The 27,776-nt window shown below is 44.7% G+C and overlaps 2 protein-coding genes and 1 long non-coding RNA gene across 3 annotated transcripts; 1 reads left to right on the top strand and 2 right to left on the bottom strand.

Annotated features, from left to right (window-relative positions):
• The first annotated feature begins 1,144 nt into the window (after window positions 1-1,144).
• On the top strand, window positions 1,145-6,366 carry LOC148144838 (uncharacterized). Its single transcript, XM_087975096.1, has 2 exons — window positions 1,145-1,200; window positions 4,460-6,366. The coding sequence occupies exon 2, from the start codon at window positions 4,843-4,845 to the stop codon at window positions 6,004-6,006; it is 1,164 nt and encodes a 387-aa protein (XP_087831222.1). The 5' UTR covers window positions 1,145-1,200; window positions 4,460-4,842; the 3' UTR covers window positions 6,007-6,366.
• Window positions 6,367-10,782: 4,416 nt separating this feature from the next.
• LOC148144837 (uncharacterized) lies at window positions 10,783-16,400 on the bottom strand. Its single transcript, XM_087975444.1, has 2 exons — window positions 16,376-16,400; window positions 10,783-13,061 (listed from the first exon to the last, which is right to left on the bottom strand). Exons 1-2 carry the CDS (start codon window positions 16,398-16,400, stop codon window positions 12,061-12,063), a joined length of 1,026 nt encoding a protein of 341 aa, XP_087831570.1. The 3' UTR covers window positions 10,783-12,060.
• Window positions 16,401-18,892: 2,492 nt separating this feature from the next.
• Window positions 18,893-23,676, bottom strand: LOC122545407 (uncharacterized). Its single transcript, XR_015751647.1, has 3 exons — window positions 23,631-23,676; window positions 19,115-19,210; window positions 18,893-19,012 (listed from the first exon to the last, which is right to left on the bottom strand). It is a non-coding gene; the product is annotated as an uncharacterized LOC122545407 (long non-coding RNA).
• Between the last annotated feature and the right edge of the window lie 4,100 nt (window positions 23,677-27,776).

Below are 27,776 nucleotides of genomic sequence, written 5' to 3'. Positions count from 1 at the left end.
CCCATAAGTAAATTCATCCATCTCCAGCACATTCTAGGTGATATTGTTCCTTAAATTCCATTAAAATGTCCTATCTCTTTCCTTAAATCTATGCCCCCTAACTGCTGAAGCCGTCCACCAAGGGGAAAAGTTTCTTCTATCTAGACCCTAAGTGTCTTATCTGTACAAACAGGTCCTCACCCAGCCTTCTCTGCTCTAAGGAAAATACCCTCAGCCGATCTAATCACTCTCATAGCTGAAACCCACCAACATGCACCACCCTGGGTTAGTATTCCTTTCTGCACCCTTTCTAGTGCCATCACATCCTTCTAATAATGTGACGACCAGATCCAGTACTCCAGCTGTGGCCCAACGAATGTCTTGTACAGTTCCATCATGATCTCCTGGCTCTCATGTTCAATGCCTTAACTATTGAGGGCAAGTATTTCATCTGCCGCCTTAACCATTTCATCCACATGTCCTGTTGCCTTCAAGAATCTATGAACACATATACCTTTCTCTGATCTTCAATACATTCTACATTCTTGTGATTCTTCATGTACTCCCTTGCCTGTTGATCCTCCTGAAATGTATCATCTCAATCTTTTCAGGATTGAACTCCATCTGTCATTGTTCTGCCCATCTGACCAACCCATCTTTATTGCCCTGTAGTTTAAAACTTTCCTCCTTGCCATATATTAGTGTGGGTTCTGAATTTCTTTTGGGCCTGATTTATTTAGGTTGCATTGTGTTTATTTTGTGGGATATTTTAAGAAGATTGGGAGGACACTTGGATCCAGTATCTGTTTATACCCAAAGAAGAAACTCAAACCAGAATTTTTTTTTATCCAATGTTTTCCCTGGTAACATTTTCACAATGACTTCAATTCCTGCAACACCCTTAGCTTAACTTAAACTATGTTCAAATCGAGACATTACTGAATGGAGATCATAACTTCTTGTACTATTAAATCTGTCTCAAGCAATGCTGCAAATTAGGTAACCTTGCATTATTATTTTATAACTGTGCTCAAAACCTTTTCTAAAAAGTGACCGGATGAAGATTGAAGTTGACTGAACTGCTTTCTTCATTTTATAATATTGCCAAAAAAAGTAAATGTTCAAGCATATGCAATATTTTTTTTTTCTCTAAAATAGGTAATGAGGTGAAAGGGAATAATGGACAAAGCATTGAAAACAATGCTGACTCTAATTCAGCAAGTATGTTCTTTTCAATAAGTTTAATTCAATATTTACATTAATTACAATTATGTGAGTGATACAAATACTTTAAGGCTGTTACTTAAGTTTAGAAATTCAATCATACTCTGTGTAGATGGCTTAAAATCATTATATCAAAAGCTTAAAGCGCTTGCATAAAACACAAAACCTCAGTTATGTTTATTATTTCCCAAAATGGGTTATCAAGTAAAAGGGAGGTTTTATTGGAGATTTGATGACAGCGGGCAAAATGGCAACTCTAATTTCGCAAGTATGCAAGGTTTAAGCTTAAAATGCATGACGGGTTTATTTATCCAAGAAATAAGCACCTTTACTCTCTCTAATATTAGCTCCAATTATCAATATTTGATATGAAATAGAAGATCTAGCTTGAGAAATCTACAACGTATTGCCACATGCTTGCCATTAATACGACAGGAACACAGTAAAAGTAGTGAAAATTAAGTCAGATCTTTGTGGTTCCTGATCCATAAGATACAGAAGCAGAATCAGTCCATTCGACTTGTTGAGTCTGCTCCACCATTCGATCATGGCCAATGTTTCTCAACCCCATTTTCCTGCCTCCCCCCTATAACCCTTGATTTCTTTACTAATCAAGAGCCTATCTTTATCTGATTTAAAAGCACTCAGTTACTTTCCTCATTTCAGTGGCAATGAGTTCCACAGAGTCACCTCTTTCTGACTGAAAAAAATCTTCCTTATCTCATCCCAGCATTTCTTGCCACCGAGAACTATGGGGGCAGAGTCCATGTCTATACTTCCTTGCATGGTAATTTGTAAATAACATTTGTTTTTTCAGGTTCATTAGCTGCTGCTTAAGTGTGTTGGTAGATTTGTGGGCTACCATGATGCGGAGAGGTTTGAGTTGTCTGGACATCATTTCACAGATGTCTTTGATGTAAGGTAGTGTGGCTAGGGTTTCTGCGCATGTGTCTGCTTGTTTGAGTTTGTTGTTGAGAAATCAGCGGACAGGGTTTATTGGGTACGTTCTTCTTGAATATGCTGTATAAGTATTTATCTTCTGCTCTTCGTAGTTTCTGGATGGTGCAGTGTGTAGTGGCTCGTTGAAATAGTGTTCTGATGCAGATTTGTTTGGGATGATTTGCTTCTGCATTAGGTACTTGAGTCTGTGTATGTTGTTTTCCTGTAGATGTTAGTCTGAAGTTCCCTATTGACTGTTCGCTCTACTGACATCTAGGAATGGCACTTTGTTGTTCTCTTTTGTGAATTTTATGCCAGTAAGGATATTGTTGATGGTGTTGGAGGTTTCCTCTAATTTGTTTCATTTTGTGATGACAGGTGTCATCACTGTGGCGGACCCAAAAGTTGGATTGGAGCATTGGGAGGGCTGTTTGTTCGAGTCTCTGCATTATTGCTTCTGCTAGGAACCTTGATATTGGTGGTCTCATGGATGTTCTGTTGATTTGTTTGTAGGGCTTGTTATTGAATGTGAAGTGGGTGATAAGATACGGTTCCACAAGGTTGACAATGTTATCTTTGCTGATGAAGTTGGTGCTGTTTGGTGTTTGTGTCTTTGGTGGTTCTTGTAGTGTAGTCAGTGTTTCTTTGGCCACGTTGATGTTAATGGATGTGAACGGGGCTGTTATGTCAAAGGACAGCATTATTTCATCCTCTTCTATCTTGGTGTCTTTGGTGTTCAGGAATTCTTGGGTGGAGTGAATGGAGTGGCATGAATCTTCGACTTGGTGTTTTAGTCTTCACTGGAGGCCTTTGACTAGTCTGTATATTGGTGTTCCGGGTAGTGAGACTATGGGCCTAAGGGGGGCTCCTGGTTTGAAGAGGAGGAGAACAACAACAAACTGCCATTCCTAGATGTCACAGTAGAGCGAACAGTCAATGGGGAACTTCACACTAGCGTCTACAAGAAACAATACACACGGACCAAATACCTAACTACAGAAGCAATCATCCCAACGCCCACAAACGAAGCTGCATCAGGAGATTATTTCAACGAGCCACCACACATTGCAGCCCAGAGGAACTGCGAAGAGCAGAAGAGAAATACGTATACGTATTCAAGAAGAACGGATACCTAATAAACCCAGTCCGCTGATTTCTCATTGATGCTTCCAAGCTGACCCTCAAATTTGGTTTGTCCCTGCATTCTTTCCTGGCTGTCTTTTGTGGGTTTTGAAAACTTTCCCAATCCTCTGACAGAGGATAGGAGTTGGGAAGTTGTGTTGTGGCTGATAGGACATTGGGTAGACCACTTTTGGAATATTGCATGCAATTCTGGTCTCGCTCCTATCAGAATGATGTTGTGAAACTTGAAAGGGTTCAGAACAGATTTAAAAGGATGTTGCCAGGGTTTGAGCTGAATGGGCTGGGCTGTTTTTCCTTGTGCATCAGAGGCTGAGGGGTGACTGAGAGTCATTAATAAAATCATGAGAGGCATGGATAGGGTAAATAGACAAGGACATTTCCCTGGGTGAGAGAGTCCAGTACTAGAGGGTAAAAGGTTTAGGGTGGAGGAGGGCAAGATTTAAAAGGGTCCGAAGGAGTAACCTTTTCATGCAGAGGGTGGTGTGTGTAAGGAATGAGCTGCCAGAGGAAGTGGTGGATGTTGATACAGCTATGACATTTAAAAGGCATCTGGATAGGTATATGAATAGGAAAGGTTTAGAGGGATATGGGCCAAGTGATGGCAAATGGGACTAGATTAGGCTAGGATATCTGGTTGGCCCGAAGGGGCTGTTTCTGTGCTGTAGATCTGACTCTGGCTTGCCACTAACATTTGCTATGTCTGTATGTTTAGTTTCTCTCGGGTTGTCTGTGTCAATGCCTTGATGTCACATTCCACCCACCACATACCACCACCACCACAGGGACGATAACCAAATCATGTCTTTTTTTTTATCAAGAAGCTGTATTGCAGGTTCAACCTGAATTTACACTTGTTTTGCTTCCCAAAATCAGACTTGCTCACTCTCAGCAATATCCCAATATCCTGAAAGATATTAACTTTCACGTGGTGTTATCCAAAATTCGAAGGTGTCAGTCCTGACGTTTTTGCTTTTTCTGTCCCTGTAAGATCCTGAATCAGCAACTTCAGGAGAATTAATTTGAGGGAGTGAGAATAGAGGAAGAGAGAGAGTGTGGGATGCTTTCAATTTTGTGGAACAGCAAAAGAAAAAAATGTTCTGCAGAAAGTGGAGTAGCTTGTTCTGAATTTCTACCCTGGACTGACCGTGATGACTTTTGTAATCTCTTTTTCCAGAGTATTTGAAGATCTGAAGACTGAAGTTTAAAAATCAACAGATGAAGGGCCTATGCCTGAATTGTTGATTCTCCTGCTGTTTGGATGCTGCCTGACCTGCTGTGCTGTTGCAGCACCGCACTTTTAAACTCCTCTCCAGCGTCTACAGTCCCCACTTTCACATCAATGTCTGACAGTCACTCAATCCATCGGGACCGCAACGATTTTGAACTATGATTCTGTGAGAAGGAGCAAAACATTTTGGTTTCTGTTTCAGACCATTTTCAGCATTAGTGGGACTGGATGAGTGTCTCTACTGTTACAGCGCACTGTGTGTAAAGCCTGAAACAGTTATACAGCCAGGAAAGAGGAATTTACTGTGGGCAGGGGCTGTAGCTGCGGCCATGGTGAAACCAGAGGAATCCCACACCGTGGAGAAACCATGGAAGTGTTGCGACTGCGGGAGAGGCTTCAATGCCCCATCTGTCCTGGAGATTCATCGGCGAAGTCACACCGGGGAAAGGCCATTCTCCTGCCCCGAGTGTGGGAAAGGCTTTACCTGCTCCTCCCGCCTGCTGGACCACCGCCGAGTCCACACTGGGGAGAAGCCATTCTCCTGCCCTGAGTGTGGGAAGGGCTTCACCTACTCTTCCCACCTGCTGGCCCACCAGCGCGTCCACGCTGGGGAGAGGCCCTTCCCCTGCTCTGAGTGTGGGAAGGCCTTCAGCAAATCCTCGGACCTGCTGAAGCACCAATGGGTCCACAGAGGGGAGAGGCCATTCAGCTGCCCTGAGTGCGGGAAGGCCTTCAGTGATTCCTCTGCCCTGCTGAGGCACCAGTGGGTCCACACCGGGAAAAGACCGTTCTCGTGCCCGCAGTGCAGGAAGGGCTTCACCCGCTCTTCTGCTCTGCTGACCCATCTGCGGGTCCACACGGGTGAGAAGCCCTTCAGCTGCCCCGAGTGTGGGATGGCCTTCAGCAGGTCTTCCCACCTGCTGAGGCACCAGCGGGTCCACACTGGGGAGAGGCCCTTCTCCTGCCTCCAGTGCGGAAAGTGCTTTACCCAGCCCTCCAACCTGCTGACCCACCAGCGGATCCACACCTGCGAGAGACCGTTCTCCTGCCCCGAGTGCGGGAAGGGTTTTGCTGTTTCCTCTAACCTCGTGGCCCACCGGCGGGTCCACACAGGGGAGAGGCCATTCAGTTGTCCCGAGTGCGGGAAGGCCTTCAGCAATTCCTCTGCCCTGCTTCGGCACCAGCGCGTCCACACTGGAGAGAAGCCGTTCTCCTGCCCCGAGTGCGGGAAGGGCTTTACCCGCTCCTCCACACTGCTGACCCACCGGCGGGTCCACACGGGGGAGAGGCCATTCAGCTGCCCCGAGTGCAGGAAGGCCTTCAGTGATTCCTCTGCCCTGCTGAAGCACCAGCGAGTCCACACCGGGGAGAGGCCCTTCAGCTGCCCTGAGTGCGGGAAGAGGTTTACATTTTCCCGCAACTTGCGGAAGCACCAGCGCTCACAACAATCAGATTCCAACGCTGACATTGCCATGAGTCCTCCCCAGGACTGATTCTCCTGACAGTGGGTGCAGTGGGAGAGTTGGTGCACTGTATTTGTTTTCCATTGGACTGCAACCTCACGGCTCAGGGGTGGCATTGTGACTCAGTGATTCGCACTGCCTCATGGCACCAGGAACCAAGGATCAATTCCACCCTTGGGGCGACTGTCGGTGTGGAGTTTGTGGAGGGTAGGAGAATGGATGAGATAAGAAACCGCTGCCTTTCTTGAGACAAGTCTCCCGGAGAGAAGTTGCTGACTGATTGTCTGATCTGTTGATCCTCACAGTGCCCCATTGCCCTCGGTTAATTGGAGGAGGTCCACACAGATGTACCGAAGCCCCTCTTTCGACAGTGGAAGGAAACCTGTGCAGACAGGGAAAACATGCAAACTCCACACAGACAGTTACCTGAGGCTGGAATTGAACCTGGGTCCCTTATGCTGTGAGGTAGCAATGCTAAGCAGTGTGCCACCCCAATATGTTATAAAACTGGAATAAACCTACTAAGTTGGAAATGTAGTACCAAGAACTTACTGTAAATGTTTGGAAGCAAAAGTCCATCGGAATTGTCTTTGGGATGGATCCAAAACTAACTTCGTAAATGATTGAAATTACTTTGACCTCTGGAACTGTCTGCCAGAGAGTGTGTTGGAGTCAGATTCAATTATGGATCATTAAACTGAAAAGGAAAGCAATTGCAGTGTTCAGTGAAGAATAGTACAAGGTACTGTAGTGGGCGGCACGGTGGCACAGTGGTTAGCACTGCTGCCTCACAGCGCTAGAGACCCGGGTTCAATTCCCGCCTCAGGCGACTGACTGTGTGGAGTTTGCACGTTCTCCCCATGTCTGCGTCGGTTTCCTCCCTGCACATGTTGGGATTTTTTCTCCTTTCTAGTATCTCCTTGAGTGACTCAGTGACAAATCTAGTTTATGAATTGTTCCTATGATATCTCATGAGAGGGTTTATGATATTCACAGTGTGTCCAAGTGACGAAAAACAAACTGTTCATCTTAAATATTTGATTTTAAACAATGGAAATAAAATTAATGTTTGGAAAACACAACTTGCTGTGTAGTAAGATAATCAGAAATAGGTATGGGAGTAAGTAATTGACCGTTGAGATGCTCTGTCTTTCATTTATCTAAATTCTCTTTCCAGCACTTGTTTTTTCATGACTTCATCTGCTGAAGTGACTACACTCCAAAAGCTTGTGATTTCAACATAAGAGCATAAGAACTAGGAGCAAGAGTCAGCCTTCCGGCCCTTCGCGTCTGCTCCACCACTCAATAAGATCATGACTAATCTTTTCGTGGACTATGCTGCACTTATCTGCGTTTTCACCATATCCTTAATTCTTTTATTTTTCAAAAACGTATCTACTGCTTCTAGTGATTGCTGAAGTAATGTCAAATACTTCCCTGGGCAAGGAATTCCATAGATTAACAACCCTCTGGGTGAAGAAGTTTCTTCTCAGTTCAGTTTTAAACCTGCTTCCTCTAATCTTGAGGCCATGTGCTCTTATCTTAGTCTCACCTACCAATGCAACATCATACTTCTATTTCTTTCATAATTTAATATATTTCTGTAAGATCCCCTCCAAACAAACCTGCTGGACTCTAACCTGGTGTCATGTGACTTATGACTAAAAAATTTGTTATTACGCATCCTCATAGCAGTGGGATTTCAGGGTTCGAAGATAGGGACACTACCACTGCGCCTTAAAAAAAACCTCTGCAGCAAATAGGCCCTCTTCTAGTGAATGAATGGGGAGAGGTTTCTTCTCAACATGGGATACAAATATTATACCCCCAGAGCCCATTACACTAAATTGAGCCATCTTCAGTTGAATGAATGGATGTGGAGGTGCCACAGTTGAATTGGTTGATAACGTTAAAAATCACATCTTCCCCCTGAATATGTGACACTACCGCTATAGCCCCACAGCCCGTTGCAGTAAATTGGGTCATCTGCTGCTGAATGAATGAACGGGAATGAAAAGGGCGGATACACTGACGTGATTGTGAAATTCCCCACCAATCCCAAAGCTTGTGGTCGGTACCGACGAATCGGAGAGAGAGATTGCAGAGGGTGGGACCAACACGACGCACAAAGCCAGCCGCCATTGGTCAGGTGGAGTAAGGTGCGCTCTGATTGGAGATGACGCGCGTCACTGAAGGAGGAGATGGAAAGAAGAAGAACAACAAAGATGGCGGTACGAGGCTGCGGTTTTCTCATCGACTCAGCGGGTGGTTTCTGACGGAGGGAGGGGGACAGACAGGCATCGTTTACCTCAGAAAATACCTTTAAAATACATTTCAAATTAAAGCCGGAACTTTTCAAACAAAAGTTGTGAAGAAAAGGAGACAGTCCCCGGTGGGGTTTATTGTTTATTTGTGTATAATTCCCGGGGCCCGGGAAGGGGGAGGTGACGGTTACCGGGTGAACGAGAAAACAAATTAAAAATGTCGGCGGTGGAGGAGAGAGAGCCGGCGCCCGCGGCTTCTTCGGCGGCGGCCGGAGCCCAGGAGCTCAACAACCCCCCGGAGCTGGAGGAAGGTCCGAGCTCCAAGAAGCGGGGGGTCCGGCTGGAGGCTGGATTTGCTCAAGGCTTGTATCTATTAACTTATTTAAATGGTACCTACTGTATGGGGCTATGGTTTACATTAAAACCGGAGGGTCATGTCAGAGTGTTTGTTTATATTGAGCAGTTGTAGTTGGTAAAATACACTCCCTGGAGGAGCACCTTCTATGATGCTGCATTTCTTGCTTTATGCCCTTCCCCCATTTGTTATCTCCCATTTGATTTTACATTTTATTTGGTCAAATTTAATTTCATATTAATCGGACTTGGTATTCACTGTGTTATTAATTTGTTTGTTGGATTATTGTAAGAAAAAATTAATGGTGTCATGTCATTTCTGATGTCAGAGTTTGACATTGAATGTGCGGATGTGAATATCAGTAAGTTGTGAAAATAAATCAAGAACTTGTGCTTTTTAACAAAAACAGCTGTTCACTGCTGTCAATGGCATTGTCTCATTTGAGGGTGATGATTCAAGTCTGATCAACAAACTGTTTCATTGTCGCCCAATTTAATTTAAATTTTTTTAGAAAATAACTCTGGGAGATTAAGATTTATACAACTTATAAATAAATAAATCTTATAAATATGTCCAGTTCTCTACCTGGTCTCCTCTACATTGGGGAGAATGGAGGCCAACTTGCAGAACATTTTAGAGACCAGCTCTGGGACACTGAAATTAAATGACTCCACTGCCCTGTGGCCGATCATTTTAACTCTCCCTCCACCACCACCAAACTCTAACCACCTGACGCCTGGAGAAAAAACACCTCACCTTCTGTCTCTTAAATACAGCTGCTGTTTTCTCTACTTATGGATGTTTGTAGTTTCCTTAATTAGATACTGATTCAGGGGCTTGGTGGTGATAGGGAAACTATCCTTGACTGATAACAATGTCACAGACACAAAGCATTAGACATTTTAATACTTTTATTGCAACCTTTTTCTGAATGATAAAGCTATAAAAATATGAAAATAACATTCTAACAACAATAACAGTAAACCAACTACTACACAAAACATATCAAAACTATACTCACTACAGATCAATAAATAATGTGCAATAAGACCATAGCTCTCAATCTTCAAGAGCATCAATTATTACCCCAACATTTGTTTGAAATTCTTCCTGTCAGGGCATAGAGTTCACTAAACCAAACCAACATGGCTACACAAAGGCCCTAATTAAAATGGCAGACAAATCTGCTTCCAGATAATTCAAAAAGGGCTGCCATGTCTTATAAAAATTCTGTCTTTTGGTGCACCATATTTGTGAGAAAGTCCAAAGCATGAAGGCAAATGTGCTAAGCGCCTTCTTAACCACCCTGTCTACCAGTGGTGTAACTTTCAAAGAATTATGTGCTGAAACCCCCAGGTATCTCTGTTCTACATCAAGACCCAGGGCCCTACCATTAATTGTACAAGTGCTGCTTTGTTTGTTTTACCAAGATGCAACCCCTTGCTTTTATCCATACCCCTCTCAGACACACACATTCACCAACCCCCACAACCCCCCCGCCCTCCTCCGAAACTCTCACCCTCTGACAGGCTTATACTCCCATCACACACACACTTTACCTCACATGCACATACACAAACATGCACTCTTAAGCACACACTCTCACACAAACTCACATGCACACACATACTATGGGGTGAACTTGCATTTAGAGTCAGAGTCATAGAGATATACAGCATGGAAACAGACCCTTCAGTCCAACTTGTCCATGCCAACTAGATATCCTAATCTAATCTGGTCCTATTTGCCAGCACTTGGCCCATATCCCTCTAAACCCTTCCTATTCATAAACCCATCCAGGTGCCTTTTAAATGGTGTAATTGCACCAGCTTCAACCACTTCCTCCAGCAGCTCCATCCATACACACCACCCTGTGTGAAAAAAGTTGCTCCTTTGGGTCCCTTTTATATCTTTCCCCTCTCACCCTAAACCTATGCCCTATAGTTCTGGACTCCCCAACCTCAGGGAGAAGACTTTGTCTATTTACCCTATCCATGCCCCTCATGATTTTATAAACCTCAATAAGGTCACCTCTCAGCCTCTGATCCTCCAAGGAAAATAGTCCCAGCCTATTCAGCCTCTCCCAATAGCTCGATCCCTCCAACACTAGCAACGTCCTTGAAAGGGTTCAGAAAAGATTTAAAAGTTTCACAACATCTTTCTGATAGGAAGGAAACCAGAATTGCACACAATATTCTAACAGTGGCCTAACCAATGCTCAATGCTCTGACCAATAAAGGAAAGCATACCAAACACCTTCTTCACTATCCTGTCTACCTGCAACTCCACTTTCAAGGAGCTATGAATCTGCACTCCAAGGTCTCTTTGTTCAGCAACACTCCCTGGGACCTTACCATTAAGTGTCTAAGTCCTGCTTTTCCAAAAGGCAGCACCTTGCATTTATCTCCATCTCCAAATTAAACTCCATCTGCCTACCCTCAGCCCACTGGCCCATCTGTTCAAGATCCTGTTATACTGTCTATTATGCCTCCAATTTTGGTGTCATCTGCAAACCTGCTAACTAATACCTCCTATGTTCACATCCAAATCATTTATATAAATGATGAAAAGTAGTGGACCCAGCATTGATCCTTGTGGCACACCACTGGTCACAGGCCTCCAGTCTGAAAAGCAACCCTCCACCACTACCCTCTTTCTTCTACCTTGCAGAATTTGCAGAATTATATATGCAGTTACATTCAGTTTTGCTCAAAAAGCACACAGTCTGCAGGTATTCAATCCACGCAATATTTTATGAATTCCTACTTTGGAAATAGAACCAGTCTGACTCAAGATTGGGATACAGATGATCTCTGACCTCAACTTTAATGCATTGTCTGAGCCGAAATGTCACCTTAAGTTACGTCGAGAATGTGACTTAAAAGTAGTTCTGTGATTTACGTATTAATGAACCTAAACCTGCAACCCATTCTAAAAGGTGAAAGACATAACAGCAATCTAGATTTGTTCAATATACCATTTCAGTTGCATGACACTAATCTTTTGCTACAAATTCTGTCCTATGATCCTGCTCCACAACTACCCGATGAAGGAGTACTCCAAAAGCTAGTCCTTCCAAATAAACCTGTTGGACTATAACCAGCTGTTATGTGGTTTTTAAACTTTGTTTCTAGTGAATACAGCCCACACCTTGCACTGCTGCCAGTAAACTTTACAATGCTGATGAAATGATGCAGCAGCTGCAGAGATGAAAAATGTAACAGTTCCTAACAATATTAGCTTCTGATACACAACATTGGAAACTTAGTGCTAGAGGTTGAAAGAAATGAGCAGCATGAAAACAAAAATCTGCTGGAGCTCAGTTTTAATGAGAGTCTGAGTCCGGTGGTATATTTAGGTAACCTTTATTGCCACCCAACCTTGTTACAGCTTCAGATCTTCCCTGCAAACCCGGGAGTCCCCAGAGCTGGGTTGATAGTCCAGTCGATAATGGCACTCACTCCTTCAATCCCCCTGCAATGGCAAATGAACTTGCTGGCGCTTCTGCAGGTAGGAGGAGTGGGTGAAACCCTTCCCACACTGAGAGCAGGTGAATGGCCTCTCCCCGGTGTGGACCCGCTGGTGAGTCAGCATGCTGGAAGAATTGATGAATCCCTTCCCGCACACAGTGCAGGTAAAGGGCCTCTCCTCTGTGTGGACCCACTCATGCTTTCGTAAGTTGCCCATATGACTGAACCCCTTCCCACACACTGAGCAGGCAAATTGCCTCTCCCTGGTGTGGACCTGTTGGTGCTTCTGCAGGTCACCCACATAACAGAAGGCCTTCCCGCACTCAGGGCAGGTGAATGGCCTCTCCCCCGCGTGGACCCGCTGGTGCCTCTGCAGGATGCCCACATGACCGAAGGCCTTCCCGCACTCAGGGCAGGTGAATGGCCTCTCCCCAGTGTGGACGTGCTCGTGATTCCGCAAGTTGCCCACATGATGGAACCCCTTCCCGCACTCTGGGCAGGTGAATGGCTTTTCCCCTGTGTGGATCCGCTGGTGGGTCCGTAGGTTACTAACATAACGGAAGGCCTTCCCGCACTCGGGACAGGTGAACGGCCTCTCCCCAGTGTGGACCCGCTGGTGCCTCCGCAGGTCGCCCACATGACCGAAGGCTTTCCCACACTCAGAGCAGGTGAGTTGCCTCTCCCCCGTGTAGACCTGCTCATGATTCTGCAGGTCGCCCACCTGACTGAACCCCTTCCCGCACTTGGGGCACCTGAAGGGTCTCTCCCCCGTGTGGACCCGCTCATTCTTCCGCAAGTTGCTTGTACGATGGAAAGCCTTCCCGCACTCGGAGCAAGTGAACGGCCTCTCCCCAGTGTGGACCCGCTGATGGATCAGCAGTGCAGATGAATGCGTGAACCTCTTCCCGCACATCAAGCACGTGAAGGGCTTCTCTCTCGTGTGGACCCGCTGGTGTGCCCGCAGGTTGGAAGAATTCGCAAACCCCTTCCCGCACACTGAGCAGGTGAACGGCGAATGGATACGGATCGTAAGCTGTCTTCCTGTTTGTCCTATGTAGTGTTTTGTGCAGTCCTTGCATGAGATTTTGTACACTACGTTGGTTTTGCTCATGTTGGGTATCGGGTCCTTTGTCCTGGTGAGTTGTTGTCTGAGAGTGGCTGTGGTTTGTGTGCTGTTATGAGTCCTAGTGGTCGTAGTAGTTTGGCTGTCAGTTCAGAAATGTTCTTGATGTATAGTAACGTGGCTGGTCCTTTGGGTTGAATGAGTAAGTGGGGGATGGGCCCCAGAGAAATAGTGAGGAAAGAAATTAACCTGAGATTCGTCCAGTTGGGAAAGGGAGTGAGTCAAATAGTCAGGGCAGGAAGGAAAAAAGCAGAGAACAAGGTAGCACTGATAAATTAAACTGCATTTACTTCAATGCAAGAGGCCCAACAGGGAAGGCAGATGAAATCGGGGCATGGTTAGGAACATGGGTCTGGGATATCATAGCAATTACAGAACGTGGCTCAGGGACGGACAGGGCTGCCAGCTCAATGTTCCAGGATACAAGTGCTATAAGAAGCATGGTGTGGGCGCAAGAGAGGAGGGGATGTGGAGTTTCTGATAAGGGATAGTATTACTGCTGTATTTAGAGAGGATATTCCTGGGAATACATCCAGGGAAGATATTTGGGTGGAACTGAGCAATAAGAAAGGGATGATCACCTTACTGGGATTGTAATATAGATCCTCTAATAGTCAGCGGGAAATTGAGAAACAAATTTGTAATGAGGAGATTTCAGTTAGCTGTAAGAGTAAAAGGATGGTCATGGTAGGGGATTTTAACTTTCCAAACATCGATTGGGACTGCCTCTGTTCAGCGTTTAGATCAAGAGGAATTTGTTAAGTGTGTACAAGAAACTTTTCTGAGTCAGTATGTCAATGATCCTACCAGAAAAGGTGCAAAACCTGACCTACTTTTGAGAAATAAGGCAGGGCAGGTGACTGAGGTGTCAGTGCAGGAGCACTTTGGGGCCAGTGACCATAATTGTAGTAGATTTAAAATAACGATGGAAAAAGGACAGACCAGATCTAAAAGTCAAAGTTCTAAATTGGAGGGAGGCTAATTTTGATGGTATTAGGCAAGAACTTTGAAAAGCTGATTGGGGGCAAATGTTCGCAGGTAAAGGGACGGCTGGAAAATGGGAAGCTTTCAAAAATGAGATAACGAAAGTCTAGAGACAGTATATTCCTGTTAGGGTGAAAGAAAAGGCTGGTAGGTGTAGGAAATGCAAATGACTAGAGAAATTGGGGCTTGGCTAACAAAAAGACAGAAGCATATGACAAGTATGGATAGGAAAAATCGAATGCATCCTTAGAAGAGTATACTTTAGAAGAAAATTAGGAGGGCGAAAAGGGGACATGAAATAGCTTTGGCAAATATGTTAAAGGAGACTTAGAAGGGGTTTTTATAAATACATTTAAGGACAAAAGGGTAACTAGGGAGAGAATAGGGCCTCTTAAAGATCAGCAAGGCAGCCTATGTGTGGAGTGGAGAAGATGGGGAAGATCCTAAATGAGTATTTTGCATCATTGTTTACTGTAGAGAAGAACATATAGAATGTGGGGACATAGATGGTGACATCTTGCAAAATGTCCATATTACCAAAGTGGTGGTGCTGGATATCTTGAAACACATAAAAGTGGATAAATTCCCAGGATCTGATCAGGTGTACCCCAGAACTCTCTGGCAGGTAGGGAGGTGATTTTTGGGCCCCTTGCTGAGATATTTGTATCATCAATAGTCACAGGTTCCAAAAGATTGGAGGTTGGCTAATGTGGTGCCACTATTTAAGAAAGCTGGTCAAAAAAAGCCAGGGAACTACAGACCAATGAGCTTGACATCGGTGATAGGCAAGTTGTTGGAGGGAATCCTGAGAGACAGGATGTACATGTACTTGGAAAGGCAAGGTCCAATTAGCAATAGTCAGCATGGCTTTGTGAATGGGAAATCATGTCTCACAAACTTGACTGAGTTTTTTGAAGAAGTAACAAAGAGGATTGATGAAGGCAGAGTGGTGGGTTTCACCTACATGGACTTCAGTAAGACATTCAACAAAGTTCCTCATGGAAGATTAGTTAGCAAGGTAAGATCTCAAAATACAGGGAGAACTAATCAACCGGATACAGAAGTGGCTTGAAGGTAGAGGAAAGAGGGTGGTAGTGGACGATTGCTTTTCAGACTGGAGGCCTGTGGCCAGTGATGTGCCACAAGGATCAGTGCTGAGTCCACTACTTTTCATCATTTATATAAATGATTTGGATGTGAACATAGTGGGTATAGTTAGTAAGTTTGCAGATGATGCCAAAATTGGAGGTATAGTGGACAGCGAAGGAAGTTACCTCTGATTAAAACAGGATCTTGATCAGATGGGCCAGTGGGCTCAGGAGTGGCAGATGGAGTTTAATGCAGATAAATGTAAGGTGCTGCATTTTGGAAATGCAAATCAGATCAGGACTTATTCAACCTCCGTGTCATAGAGATGTACAGTACGGAAACAGACCCTTCGGTCCAACTCGTCTAGGCCGACCAGATATCCAAAATTAATTTAGCCACATTTACCAGCACTTGGCCCATGTCCCTCAAAACCCTTCCTATTCAAACACCCATCCAGAGGCCTTTTAAATGTTGTCATTGTGCCAGCCTCCACCACTTCCTCTGGCAGCTCATTCAATACACGCACCAACCTCTGCATGAAAAAGTTGCCCCTTAGGTAATTTTAAATCTTTGCCCTCTCATCCTCAATCTCTGGACTCCCCTACCCCAGGGAAAAGACCTCATGATTTTATGAACTTCTATAAGGTCACCCCTCAGCCTCCAACGATCCAGGGAAAACAGCCCCAATCTATTCAGCCTCTCCCTGAAGCTGAAAACCTCCAACCCTGGAACGTCCTTGTAAATCTTCTGAACCTTTCAATCCTTGCCATTCAAATACTAATTTTTTACAGAGGGTGGTTCATGTGTGGAATGAACTTCCTGAAAAAGTGGTGGATGTGGGTAAAGTTAAAAGACATTTGTTTAAGTACATAAATAGGCAAGGTTCGGAGGGATACAGGCCAGGAGCAGGCAGGAGAGACGAGTTTAATTTGGAATTATAGTTGGCATGGATTGGTTGGACCGAAGGTCTGCTTCCATGCTGCATGACTCTATGGCAGGTTCATAGTTCTTGAAAGTGGAGTCACAGGTAGACAGGATAGTGAAGGTGGTGTTTGGTACACTTCACAGGATATTGGTTAGGCCACTTTTGTAATATTGCATGCAATTCTGGTACCAGTGATCCCATCCTGACACACCATACACCAGAGATAATGACTAAAATTGACTGGGACACAGAATAAAATCATAGCCTCTTTCTGAACTGCAGAGATTTTATTTGGTCCATAGAATACATTGGGTATCGGAGTTGGGAGGTCATGATGCAGCTATACAGGACATTGGTTAGGCTACTTTTGGAATATTGCATTAGATTCTGGTCTCCCTGCTACAGGGTAGGAAGGATGTTGTGAAACTTGAGAGGGTGCAGAAAAGATTGACAAGGATGTCACCAGGGTTGGAGGATTGTGGTATAAGGAGAGGCTGAATAATATGGGGCTGCTTTCCCTGGAGCGTCAAAGGCAAGAGGGGTAACCTTGTCAAGGTTTATAAAATCATGAGGGGCTGTGGTGAAACGGTTAAAAATTATGTCCCAATACATGTGTGAATCTAACCGGAATGGAGGTGTTGCTTAGTCCCGTGTGAATCTTATTACACACCTCCCCGTGTGAATCTTCTTATCTGTATGTAACCAGAATGGAATGTGTTTTTTAGCCTTGCTCTGCTGTTCACATGAATGTTTATATCTGGAAAAGAGTATATCAGCTGGAAAAGTCTCCAGTTCGGTGAGTCTGCTCCAGGGTTACGTTTAACCGCCGAGCGTGGGTTGTTGGCAACCGCTCTACGAGAACTGACGGCTCCCAGTTCCGGTAACATGTAGAGTGAGTATAAGCCAGACCCGTTGTAAGTATGAGACCTGGTTGTGGCGACGCTGCGGGGAATACAATGCTCATATTCTAGCAGACTCGCCTCTTGGTCGTTTGTTCTGTGTCAGACTACTCTCCTACGAACCTGACCTTGAGAATTTTTTAAAACATTTTGGCGCTGCGAGCAGGGTCAATCGCAATTGTGGAGAGATTTTGATACAGAACAATGTTTTGGAAAAAGACTAAGAAACCAGAAGAACAAACTGTGGAGGTCCCGACCGTCCCGGGATGGCATGGATGTGGGCATGTACGTGGCAGTTTGTTTGAGAAATGGTGGGGGGCGACCGGAGGAACCCCAGGGTCGCTGCTGTCCACCCTTGAGAGGATCCCAGTCCTGCCGAAGAACCCCTTGCCTGGGGTACAGCGGAGGATGTGGGCATGTCCAAAAAGCTGAAGCGGAGTTAACAGAATTGAATGGGATTGAACTGAACTGAACTGAGTGGAACTGAAGTGAATCAAATTGAACGGAACAAAATGGAACTGAGCTAAATTGAATTGAAATGGACGGAACTGAATTGAACACAATTGAATTGAACTGAACAGACCTGAACTGAGCTGAATTGAACTACACTGAATTGACTGAACTGAAATTAACTGAAACGAATTGAACTGAATTAAGCATAATGTAACACATGTATTGGGCCAAGCAGTGGAATGTGGTGTAAAATTATGTCCCAATACATGTGTGAATCATAATGTAACACATGTATTGGGCCAAGCAGTGGAATGTGGTGAAACGGTTAAAAATTATGTCCCAATACATGTGTGAATCTAACCGGAATGGAGGTGTTGCTTAGTCCTGTGTGAATCTTATTGCACACCTCCCCGTGTGAATCTTCTTATCTGTATGTAACCAGAATGGAATGTGTTTTTTAGCCTTGCTCTGCTGTTCACATGAATGTTTATATCTGGAAAAGAGTATATCAGCTGGAAAAGTCTCCAGTTCGGTGAGTCTGCTCCGGGGTTACGTTTAACCGCCGAGCGTGGGTTGTTGGCAACCGCTCTACGAGAACTGACGGCTCCCAGTTCCGGTAACATGTAGAGTGAGTATAAGCCAGACCCGTTGTAAGTATGAGACCTGGTTGTGGCGACGCTGCGGGGAATAAAATGCTCATATTCTAGCAGACTCGCCTCTTGGTCGTTTGTTCTGTGTCAGACTACTCTCCTACGAACCTGACCTTGAGAATTTTTTAAAACAGGGGCATAAACAGGGTAAATAGGCAAGCACTTCTCCCAGGGTGGGGGTGTCCAAAACTAGAGGGTTTAGGGTGGGAGGGGAAAGATTTAAAAGGGACCTAAGGATCAACGTTTTCACAAAGAGGATGGTGCATTTATGGACTGAGCTGCCAGAGGAAGGGGCCAGTACAATTATATTTAAAAGGCATCTGGATGGGTATGTAAATAGGAAGGGTTTAGAGGGATATGGACCAAATGTTGGCAAATTGAACTAGATTTACATAGGATACCTTATCAGCATGGATGTGTTGGATCAAAAAGTCTATTTCCGTGCTGTATATTTCTATGTCTATTTGATAACAGATGCTTTATTTCCGTTGATGCAAATATTGTTATAAATCATAGCTGGGTACTAATAGTTAGATGTAAGGGAGAGAGAATTCCTCACTTAGGGCACAATAAAAATCCTGGGAGACCTAATTCTGGTTTACGTCCTAACAAACAAACATTAAACAAGAACCTATTTAATTCCTAATTTTGTTCCATTTTTCTTGGTTTATTCTCTGCGATGATAACACTGTTCAGTTGACAGGCTGGGAGGTTGTGGGTCAGGCCTTGAGTGACTGAATGTTTCATTGTTCCGGAAGGTGTAAAAAGTGGGGTCAAAGTTTCAGCAGAAATCCAGCAGAGCTGAGAACAGACAATATCTTACTCTGTGAGAACAGGGAGATAAGAGGACAGGGAAATCAGGACCTAAAATCCGAGCTTACACCAGACTACCATGTTATCAGTGCTTTGACTGGCAGTGCCTTTACCTTTAACTGGCTTCCCATTCAACTTGAATTCCATGTACCCCCTCGATATTCAGGATCCACTCCTTGTCATCCTGAAGCCATGTCCCTGTAAGGAGTCTCAGATCATAATTATTCTCTTCAATGTGTGCAGTCAATTCATTCACTTTTGTTACAATGCAGCACACATTCAGACACGCCATTTTTAGTTTCAGTTTTTGTGATCTTCTGAATCCAGCTTTGATAGCTGGTACATTTACTCTCCTTGTCCCTTTCTATCATTCTCTGATGCTCATTTTCCACATCACAAGATTGCTCACCTGCCTTGATTTGGATTGGCCATGCTAAATTGCCCAGTGTCCAGGGATGTGCAGGTTAGGTGGGTTAGCCATGGGAAATACAGGGTTACAGGTTCATAGCAATAGAAGCAGGAGTAGGCCATTTGGCCCATCCACCCTGCTCTGCCATTCATTAAGATCATGGCTGATCGATCCATTGCATTATCCCAACTACCCTTAATTTCCCTACCATGCAATAACCCATCCAACTGTGTCTTGAATATACTCAATGAAGCTGCCTCTACTGCTTCCTTGAACAGACAGTTCCAGAGAGTCACTACTCTCCCGGAAGAGCAGTTCCTCCTCATCTGTCCTAAAACGACTCCCCTTAATCTTGAGGCCATGTCATCTATTGCTAATCTCACCCACCAGCAGAAACAACTGGATTGGTGATGGGGGAGTGGGGTAGCTGCACGAGTGGTTTACTCTTCGGAGGGACTGCCGTGGACTTGATGAGCTGAATGGCCTGCTTCCACACTGTTGGTATTCTATGATTTACCGCAGTTGTCTGCCCTGGATCACAGCACCCAAAACCTCCCACCTTCTGCCAATCCAAAGACAAGTCCCACGAGAGTGTGTGTGTTATCTAAATGCAGAATTGTTTCTCATGAATACAGCCCACGCCTCCCACTGCTGCCAATAAACTTTACAATGCTGATGAAACAATGCTATCCCTGCAGTACTGAAAATCGTGAGGCTAACGATACCAGTTACTGATTCACTGCTCCTTCTGATGAACAGCATTGGAAATACAGTGTTGGAGGCTGACACAAATGAGCAGTTTAAAAGGATCGATAAGCCATAATCTTAATGAATAGCAGAGCAGGGTGGATGGGCCAAATGGCCTATTCTTGCTCTTATTAATACGAACTTATAACCCTACATTTCCCATTGGTTCCCTGTTCAGCACACTTTACTTACTGCCAGTAAACCTTAAAGCACTTCAACCCCACAGTGCAATGAATTCCCACTTTCCACCAAAATCCAGGATGTACTCACTCACTCAGTTGCTGTTTCACAAATGAAAGATTTCACTATAACTTCTGCTCCCAGTCAGGGCAAAATATCTTTGAAAGCTGCTCTGAAAGCCCAGTCTTCACAACGACACTTCTGCTTTCACCAATGATTATCAGAGTCATACAGCATGGAAACAATCCCTTTGGTCCAACTTGTCTGCGCTGGCCAGGTATTTTAAATTAAACTAGTCCCATTTGCCAGCATTTGGCCCATACCCCTCTAAACCCTTCCTATTGATATACTCATCCAGGTGCCTTTTAAATGTTGTAATTGCAGCAGGCTCCACCACTTCCTCTGGCAGCTCATTCAATAAACACACTGAAAAAGTTGCCCCTCAGGTCTGTTTTAAATCTTTCCCCTCTCAAGTGAAACCTATGGACTGCCCTACCACGAGGAAAAGATTTTTGCTATTCACCTTATCCACACTCCTTATAAACTTCTATAAGGTCACCCCTCAGGCTCCCATGCTCCAGGGAAAATATCCACGGCCTATTCAGTGTCTCCCGACAACTCAAACCCAACATCCTTGTAAATCTTTTCTAAACCCCTTCAAGTTTCACAACATTCTTCCATAGGAGGGCCACCAGAATTGCACACACTATTCCAAAAGTGGCCTAACCAATGTCCTGTGCAGCCGCAACATGACCTCCCAACTCCCGTACTCAATGCTCTGACCAATAAGGGAAAGCATACCAAATGCCTTCTTCATTATCTTGTCTCCTTACAATTGCACTTTCAAGGAATATGAACCTGCAAGGTCTCTTTGTTCAGCAATATTCCCTATTAACTGTGTAAGTCCTGCCCTGATTTGCCTTACCAAAATGCAACACCTCACATTTATCTAAATTAAACTCATTCTGCCACTCCTTGGCCTATCAGCCCATCCTATCAATTCTTTCTTTCCCCTCTCATTCCCTAAAAGTTGAGTCTCCATCTCCCACACACACACCCTCCACTCTCACTTTGCTGAACCTAATCCCTGCTGTACCTCATCCTGAAGGGTCTGGTCTGTGCTGATACACAGGCCCACACACAGGGGAGATCTAATTGAAACAGACAGAATACTGAATGGCCTGGACAGAGTGCTCGTGGAGAAGATGCTTCAATTGGTAGGAGAGACTAGGACCTGAGGGCACAGCATTAGAGTAAAGGGACAACCTTTTTAGAACAAAGATAAGGAGAAACCTTTTCAGCCAGAAAGTGATGAGCATGTGGAATTCACTGCTACAGAAGGCTGTGGAGGCCGGGTCACTGAATATATTTAAGACAGAGACAAATAAGTTCTTGAGTGTCAAGAGGGAAATCGAGGGTTACGTGAAGAAAGTGGGAGAATGAGATTGAGAAACTTATCAGCCATGATTTAATGACGGAGCAGTCCCGATGGGCTGAAAGGCCTAATTTCTGCTCCTGTGTTTAATGGTCTGTTATTGTCCTGGACTAGGAGTGAGAGAATTGGGAGCAGGCCATTTACCCTGTCAAGCCTGCACCAGCATTGAACAGATCATAAGTGAATATGAATATACCTGCATCTCTGTGAATAGGCTAGAAATGTTTCTACTGGAGAAGAGGACGTTGAGTGGTGACCTAATAGAGGATGACAAAATCATGAGTGATATCGATGAGGTGAACAGCGGAGATCCTTTCCCTTGGTGGGGATTCAAGATTAGGGAGCAACTTTTGAAGAAGAGAGGAGAAAGATTTTTAAAAAAAGACATGAGGGGCACCATTTTGTTTCCCCACAGAGAGTCGTTTGTGTGTGGAGTGAATGTCCAGAGAAAGAGGTGGATGCAGGTACAGTTAAAACATTTAAAAGACATTTGGATAATTACATGAATGATGAAATTTAACTTAGATAAATGTGAGGTGCTGAATTTTGGACAAACAATTCAGAGTAGGACCTATACACTTTACGGTAAGGTCCTGAGGAGTGTTGCTGAACAAAGAGACCTTGAAGTACAGGTTCATAGTTCCTTGAAGGTAGAGTTGCAAGTAGATAGGATAGTGAAGGCAGCATTTGGTATGCTTTCCTTTATTGGTTAGAGCATCGAGTAAAGGAGTTGGGAGTTGATGTTGTAGCTGTCCAGGACATTGGTGAGGCCACATTTGGAAAATTGCATGCAACTCTGGATTCCTTCCCATCAGAAGGATGTTTTAAAACTTGTAAGCGTTCAGAAAAAGATTTACCAGGATGTTGCCAAGTTTGAAAGATTTACGCTCTTGGGTGAGGCTACATAGGTTGGGGCTGTTTTCCCTCGAGTATCGGAGGCTGAGGGGTGACTTTACAGAGGGGCATGGCTGAGTAAATAGACAAAGTCTTCTCCCTGTGGTGGGGGAGTCCAGAACGAGGGGGCATAGGTTTAGGGTGAGGGGGGAAAAAGACATAAAAGGGACCTAAGAGGCAGCTTTTTCACCAAGAGAATGGTAATGTGTACAGAATGACCAGTCAGAGGAAGTGGTAGAGGCTGGTATAATTAGAGCATTTAAAAGGCATCCGATTTAGGAAGGATTTAGAGGGATATGGGCCAAGTGCAGGCAAATAGGACTAGATTGGAATAACTAGTCGGCATGGACAAGCTGGACCGAAGGGTCTGTTTCCATGCTGTACATCTCTATGACTCCAACAGGAAAGGTTCAGAGGGATATGGGCTAAACACAGGGTGGGGCAAGTTTAGTTTGAGAACATAGTCAGCATGGACTACTTGAACTGAAGAGTCTGTTTCTGTGCTGTATTACTCTGTAACTGTTCTGTATTGGTCTTAAAATCATTTTCTTGCCTTCCTCCATAATCATCCACTTGTTTGTTGTTCAAAAATCAGATGAACTCAGCCTTGAATATATTCAATGACGCTCTAACTGCAGGAAGACATCACCAGTTCTCAACTCAATTCCTCTTGCTAAATACCACTTGCCTTGCTCACTGCTTGCTGCACCTGTCTGACAACTGGCATTGACTGGTGTAGAAGGACGTTGAGGCCCTCTGTGCATCCACACATCATTTCTAATGAAAGGCTCATGCCCGAAATGTCAATTCTCCTGTATTTACCATGTGTTTTTCAACTGACCTGGACTAACTTTCCCGAGTCTGTCCCCTCCCTGGGTTCACTCCGTTTCCCTTCAGTTCCTGCAAGTCAACAGCTGAACCCCGGAATTGAAAAGGGGGTGAAAAAAGAGAGTGCTGCACTCACAGATGTTGGAGTGAGGAAGAAAGTTGGGGTCTAGACTGAAGCTCAATCTTAATTCAGAGAGAGGAACAGCAACATCTTGGTCCAACTTCCGCATCCTGACAATGGGTTTGCTGTGATTGGCAGGAGGACCAGTCGCCATCCGGTCCTCCTGAGCGTCCCATTGGTCCATCAAAACAAGGTCGTGGGACATTTCCGCTTGTTGCATGAGCATGCGTAGTGTTTTGCTGACACCGGTGAACATGCGCACTGCGTTGCTGACACAGAGTAGCATGCGCAGCATGGAGATGCTGGTATTACTGACAGATTTTCAAAGTTAAAAATCACACAACGCCAGGGTATTCCAAAAGGTTTATTTGGAAGTACTAGTTTTCAAAGCGCTGTTTCTTCATCGGGTGGTTGTGGAGCAGAATAATTAGACACAGACTTTATCGCAAGAGGATTATAGTGTCATGGGAGTAATATTAAACAAATTTAGCTTACGTCTTTTAGAATGACCATGATAGTTTCTGTTCCTTCATATGTAAATATCAAAACTTTTTAAAAGTTACATTCTCAAGATTGCTTTTAACAAAAGGTGTCTTCTCAGCTAAAGTAATGCATTGAAGGTGTGAAGTTAAAGTCTGTGTCCCACTGTTAGGTCAGATTGATTCTATTCCTAAAGTGGGAGTTACAGAATCTTACGTGGATTAATGCAGGTTTTGAACAAAATATATTGTAATTCTGCACGTACATATTCACCCCACAAACTTGTGCATGTGCACGCAAGGGAAACCGAGTGTGTATGGGGGAGCGGGGTGAGGTGTGAGTGTGTGTCTGTGTGAGAGTGTAATGGGTTATCAGTCTGTGAGAGGCTGTGTGTGTGTGTGAGCATATAAGAGAGCGCTTGTGTATGAGAGAGGGTCTGCGTGAGTGTGTTGGTCTGGAGGAGCATGTGTGTGTATGAGAGAGTGTATAATGTAATGGGGTCAGCTGCAGTGTGACATGAATCCAAAGTCCCAGTTGAGGCCATCCCCATGGGTACCGAACTTGGCTATCAGCCTCTGCTTGGCCAATTTGCATTTTTGAGGAGAAAGTGAGGTCTGCAGATGCTGGAGATCAGAGCTGAAAATGTGTTGCTGGAAAAGCGCAGCAGGTCAGGCTGCATCCAGGGAACAGGAGAATCGACGTTTCGGGCATAAGTTCCTGAAGAAGGGCTTATGCCCGAAACGTCGATTCTCCTGTTCCCTGGATGCTGCCTGACCTACTGCGCTTTTCCAGCAACACATTTTCAGCAATTTGCATTTTTGCCTGTCCAGAAGTCCGCCTTGGAGGATGGTCACCCGAAGGTCCGAGGCTGAATGTCTCAGACCGCTGAAGTGTTCCTTGACTGGGAGGGAACACTCCTGCCTGGTGATTGTTGTGCAGTGTCCATTTATCCATTACCGTAGCCTCTGCTCAGTCTCGCCAATATACCATGCCTCAGCGCGTCAGTGCCTGCAGTGTATGAGATAAACAATGTTGTCGGGGTCACATGAGTACCAGCTGCACTCATAGTGGGTGGTGAACCCATGTGTAGTTGTGTTGACACTCTGACATGTTTTGCAGCCTCTGCCATGACAAGGTTGTATCATGTTGCCTTAAGGCCAGGCAGTTTGCTGCAAACAATGTTCTGTTTAAAGTTTGGTGGTTTGAAGGTGAGAAGTGGAGGTGTGGGGAAGGTCTTGGTGAAGTGCTCATCCTGATCGATAATGTGTTGCAGGCTGTGAAGAACGTGTCATAGTTTTTCAGCTCCCGTGAAGTACTGGACAACAAAGGGTACCATTTTTGGTTGCAGCTCGTGTTTGTCTCCTAAGGAAGTCATTACGGTTTCTCGCTGCGACACATTGGAACTGGCAATTGATGAGTTGAGCATTGTATCCCGTTCCTTTGAAGGTATGCTTGTGTACTTCCAAGTGTCTGTCACGTTCCTCATCTGAACCGATCCTATGTATGCGAAGGCCTTGTCCATAGGGGATGGCTGTTTTAATATGTTTTGTGTGGAAACTAGAGCAGTGTAGCATTGTCAAGTTATCCATGGGTTTACAGTACAGAGAAGTGCTGAGATGCCTATTCTTAATGGAGATGCATGTGTCCAAGAATGAGACAGATACTAAAGAGTAGTCCATGGTGAGTGTGATGGTGGGACAAAACTTGTTGATATCACTGTGTGGTTGTTTCAGTGACTCCTCGCCTTGGGTCCAGAGGAAGAAATGTTGTCAATATATCTGGTGTATTGTGTTGGCTGGAGGTCCTGTGCAGAAAAGAAGTCTTGTTCGAACCTATGCATGAAAATATTGGCATACTGGGTTGAAAATTTGGTCCTCATGGCAGTTCTATGTGTCTGGATGAAGAACTGGTTGTCAAAGGTGAATATGGTGTGGTCGAGGATGAAGCAGATGAGTTGTAGGACAGAGCTCAGAAATTGGCAGTTGCTGGTGTTCATTACTGAGGCTGTTATTGTGATGCCATCATGGTGGGGAATGCTGGTGTAGAGTGCTGAAACGTTCATTGTGACAAACAATGTTCCTGATTCGACTGGTCTGTTGGTGCTGAGTTTCTGGAAGAAATCTGTAGTGTCGCGACAGAAGCGTGGGGTCCCTTGTACAATGGGTTTCGAGATGCCTTCAACATAGCCAGAGAGATTCTCTCACACAGTCCCGTGGCCTGATACAATGGGACGAAGGCAGTAGAAGTTGCCTTCGTGAGAATACATGGGAAGAGGGTGCTTGAGAACTCTGAAGGATTGAATTGAAAGTCTTGATCAATGTTGTTAATTCATGGGTGTGCTTTTTGGTCGGATTGGCTGGCTGTTGCCTGTCGTGTTCCTGGTCAGTTGTCTGTACACTTCCTTGCAGTAGTCCAATCTATTCTGAATTGCTCAAAAACTGCATAAATCCATGTAAGATTCTGTAGTTCCCACTTTAGAAATACAATCAGTCTGACCTAACTTTGGAACACAGACAGACTTTGACTTCACGCCGTCGATGCATTATCTGAGCTGAGATGACCCCTATTGTTATAACCTGGTGCTGTGTAATTTTTAACTTTGTTTCCAATGAACACAGCCCACACGTCCAGCTGCTGTCAGTAAACTTTACAATGCCGATGAAACAATGAACTTGCAGTCCTGAAAAATTCAAAATTTCTAATAATATGAGCTACACATTGACTGCTCCTTCTAATATATGACATTGGAAACCTCACGCTGGAGGCTGAAAGAAATGAGCAGCTTTAAAATAAAAACCATTGGGCCTCATAGCCTTCAATTTCTGAGTCCAAAAGGTAGGTTCAGGTAACTTTTATTGCGATTTAACTTTGTTACAACTTGAGATCTCCCCAGCACAAAGGTGGACAAAAAGTAGCTTTTTTTTTAAACAGCTCAGACTCCCCTGTACCCCACTTCCTTTACTATTGATCAGCTGAGTTTCCCTTTGTAATTGGATCCTTGGGACAGCCTTAACCCGTAGGAAGTATTATCTCACTCAGCAATTTCAACCTATACCCTGTCTCCAAGTAAGATTCTCCCGCTTATTTGCCAGGCTGGGGGGCAGTCAAGAGTCGACCACACTGCTGTGGGTCAGGAGTCACTTGTAGGGTAAACGATGCAACTGGAACGACTGAGTGAATCCTTTCCCAAAACGGCAGTTTCCTTCCCCGAAAATGGTTTGATCATGAGATTCTGAACTCCAGATTTCAGACTGAATTCCAATCCTGTCATCTGCTGCAGTGAAATTTGAACCCAGGGGTCTGCAGAACTGGGTTGATAGTCCAGTCGATAATAGCACTCAGCCATCACTCCTTCAATCCCCTGTGATGGCATGTGAACTTGCTGGTGCATTCACAGGTGGGAGTAGTGGATGAAGCCCTTACTGCTCGGAGAGCAAGTGAATAGCCTCTCTCCGGTGTGGACCCACTGGTGGATCAACAGTGTAGATGACTGAGTGAATCCATTCCTGCACATGGAGCACTTGAACGGTTTCTCTTCCACATGACCCGCTGGTGTGTCTGCAGATGGCCCATCTTACTGAATCCCTGTCCGCACACGGAGCGGGTGAAAGGTCTCTTCCCTCTTCCCCCGTGTGAACGTGTCTGTGGGTTTCCAGCATCGATAGGGAAGGGAACCTTTTC

Source organism: Chiloscyllium plagiosum, unplaced genomic scaffold, assembly GCF_037043375.1.
Source record: "Chiloscyllium plagiosum isolate Xiang-an unplaced genomic scaffold, Cpla_swu_hap1 HiC_scaffold_27, whole genome shotgun sequence".
Classification (NCBI taxonomy): Eukaryota; Metazoa; Chordata; class Chondrichthyes; order Orectolobiformes; family Hemiscylliidae; genus Chiloscyllium; species Chiloscyllium plagiosum.
This window is presented reverse-complemented; position numbering and strand designations above follow the sequence as displayed.

Bases quoted from the DNA above. Each gene is read 5' to 3' on its own strand.
- LOC148144838 (XM_087975096.1), top strand. From the start codon at position 4,843: ATGGTGAAACCAGAGGAATCCCACACCGTGGAGAAACCATGGAAGTGT.
- LOC148144837 (XM_087975444.1), bottom strand. From the start codon at position 16,400: ATGGTGTGTCAGGATGGGATCACTG. The intron at 13,062-16,375 runs GTACCAGAATTG...TCACCTGCTCAG, and splicing joins GTGTCAGGATGGGATCACTG to TGTGCGGGAAGGGGTTTGCG.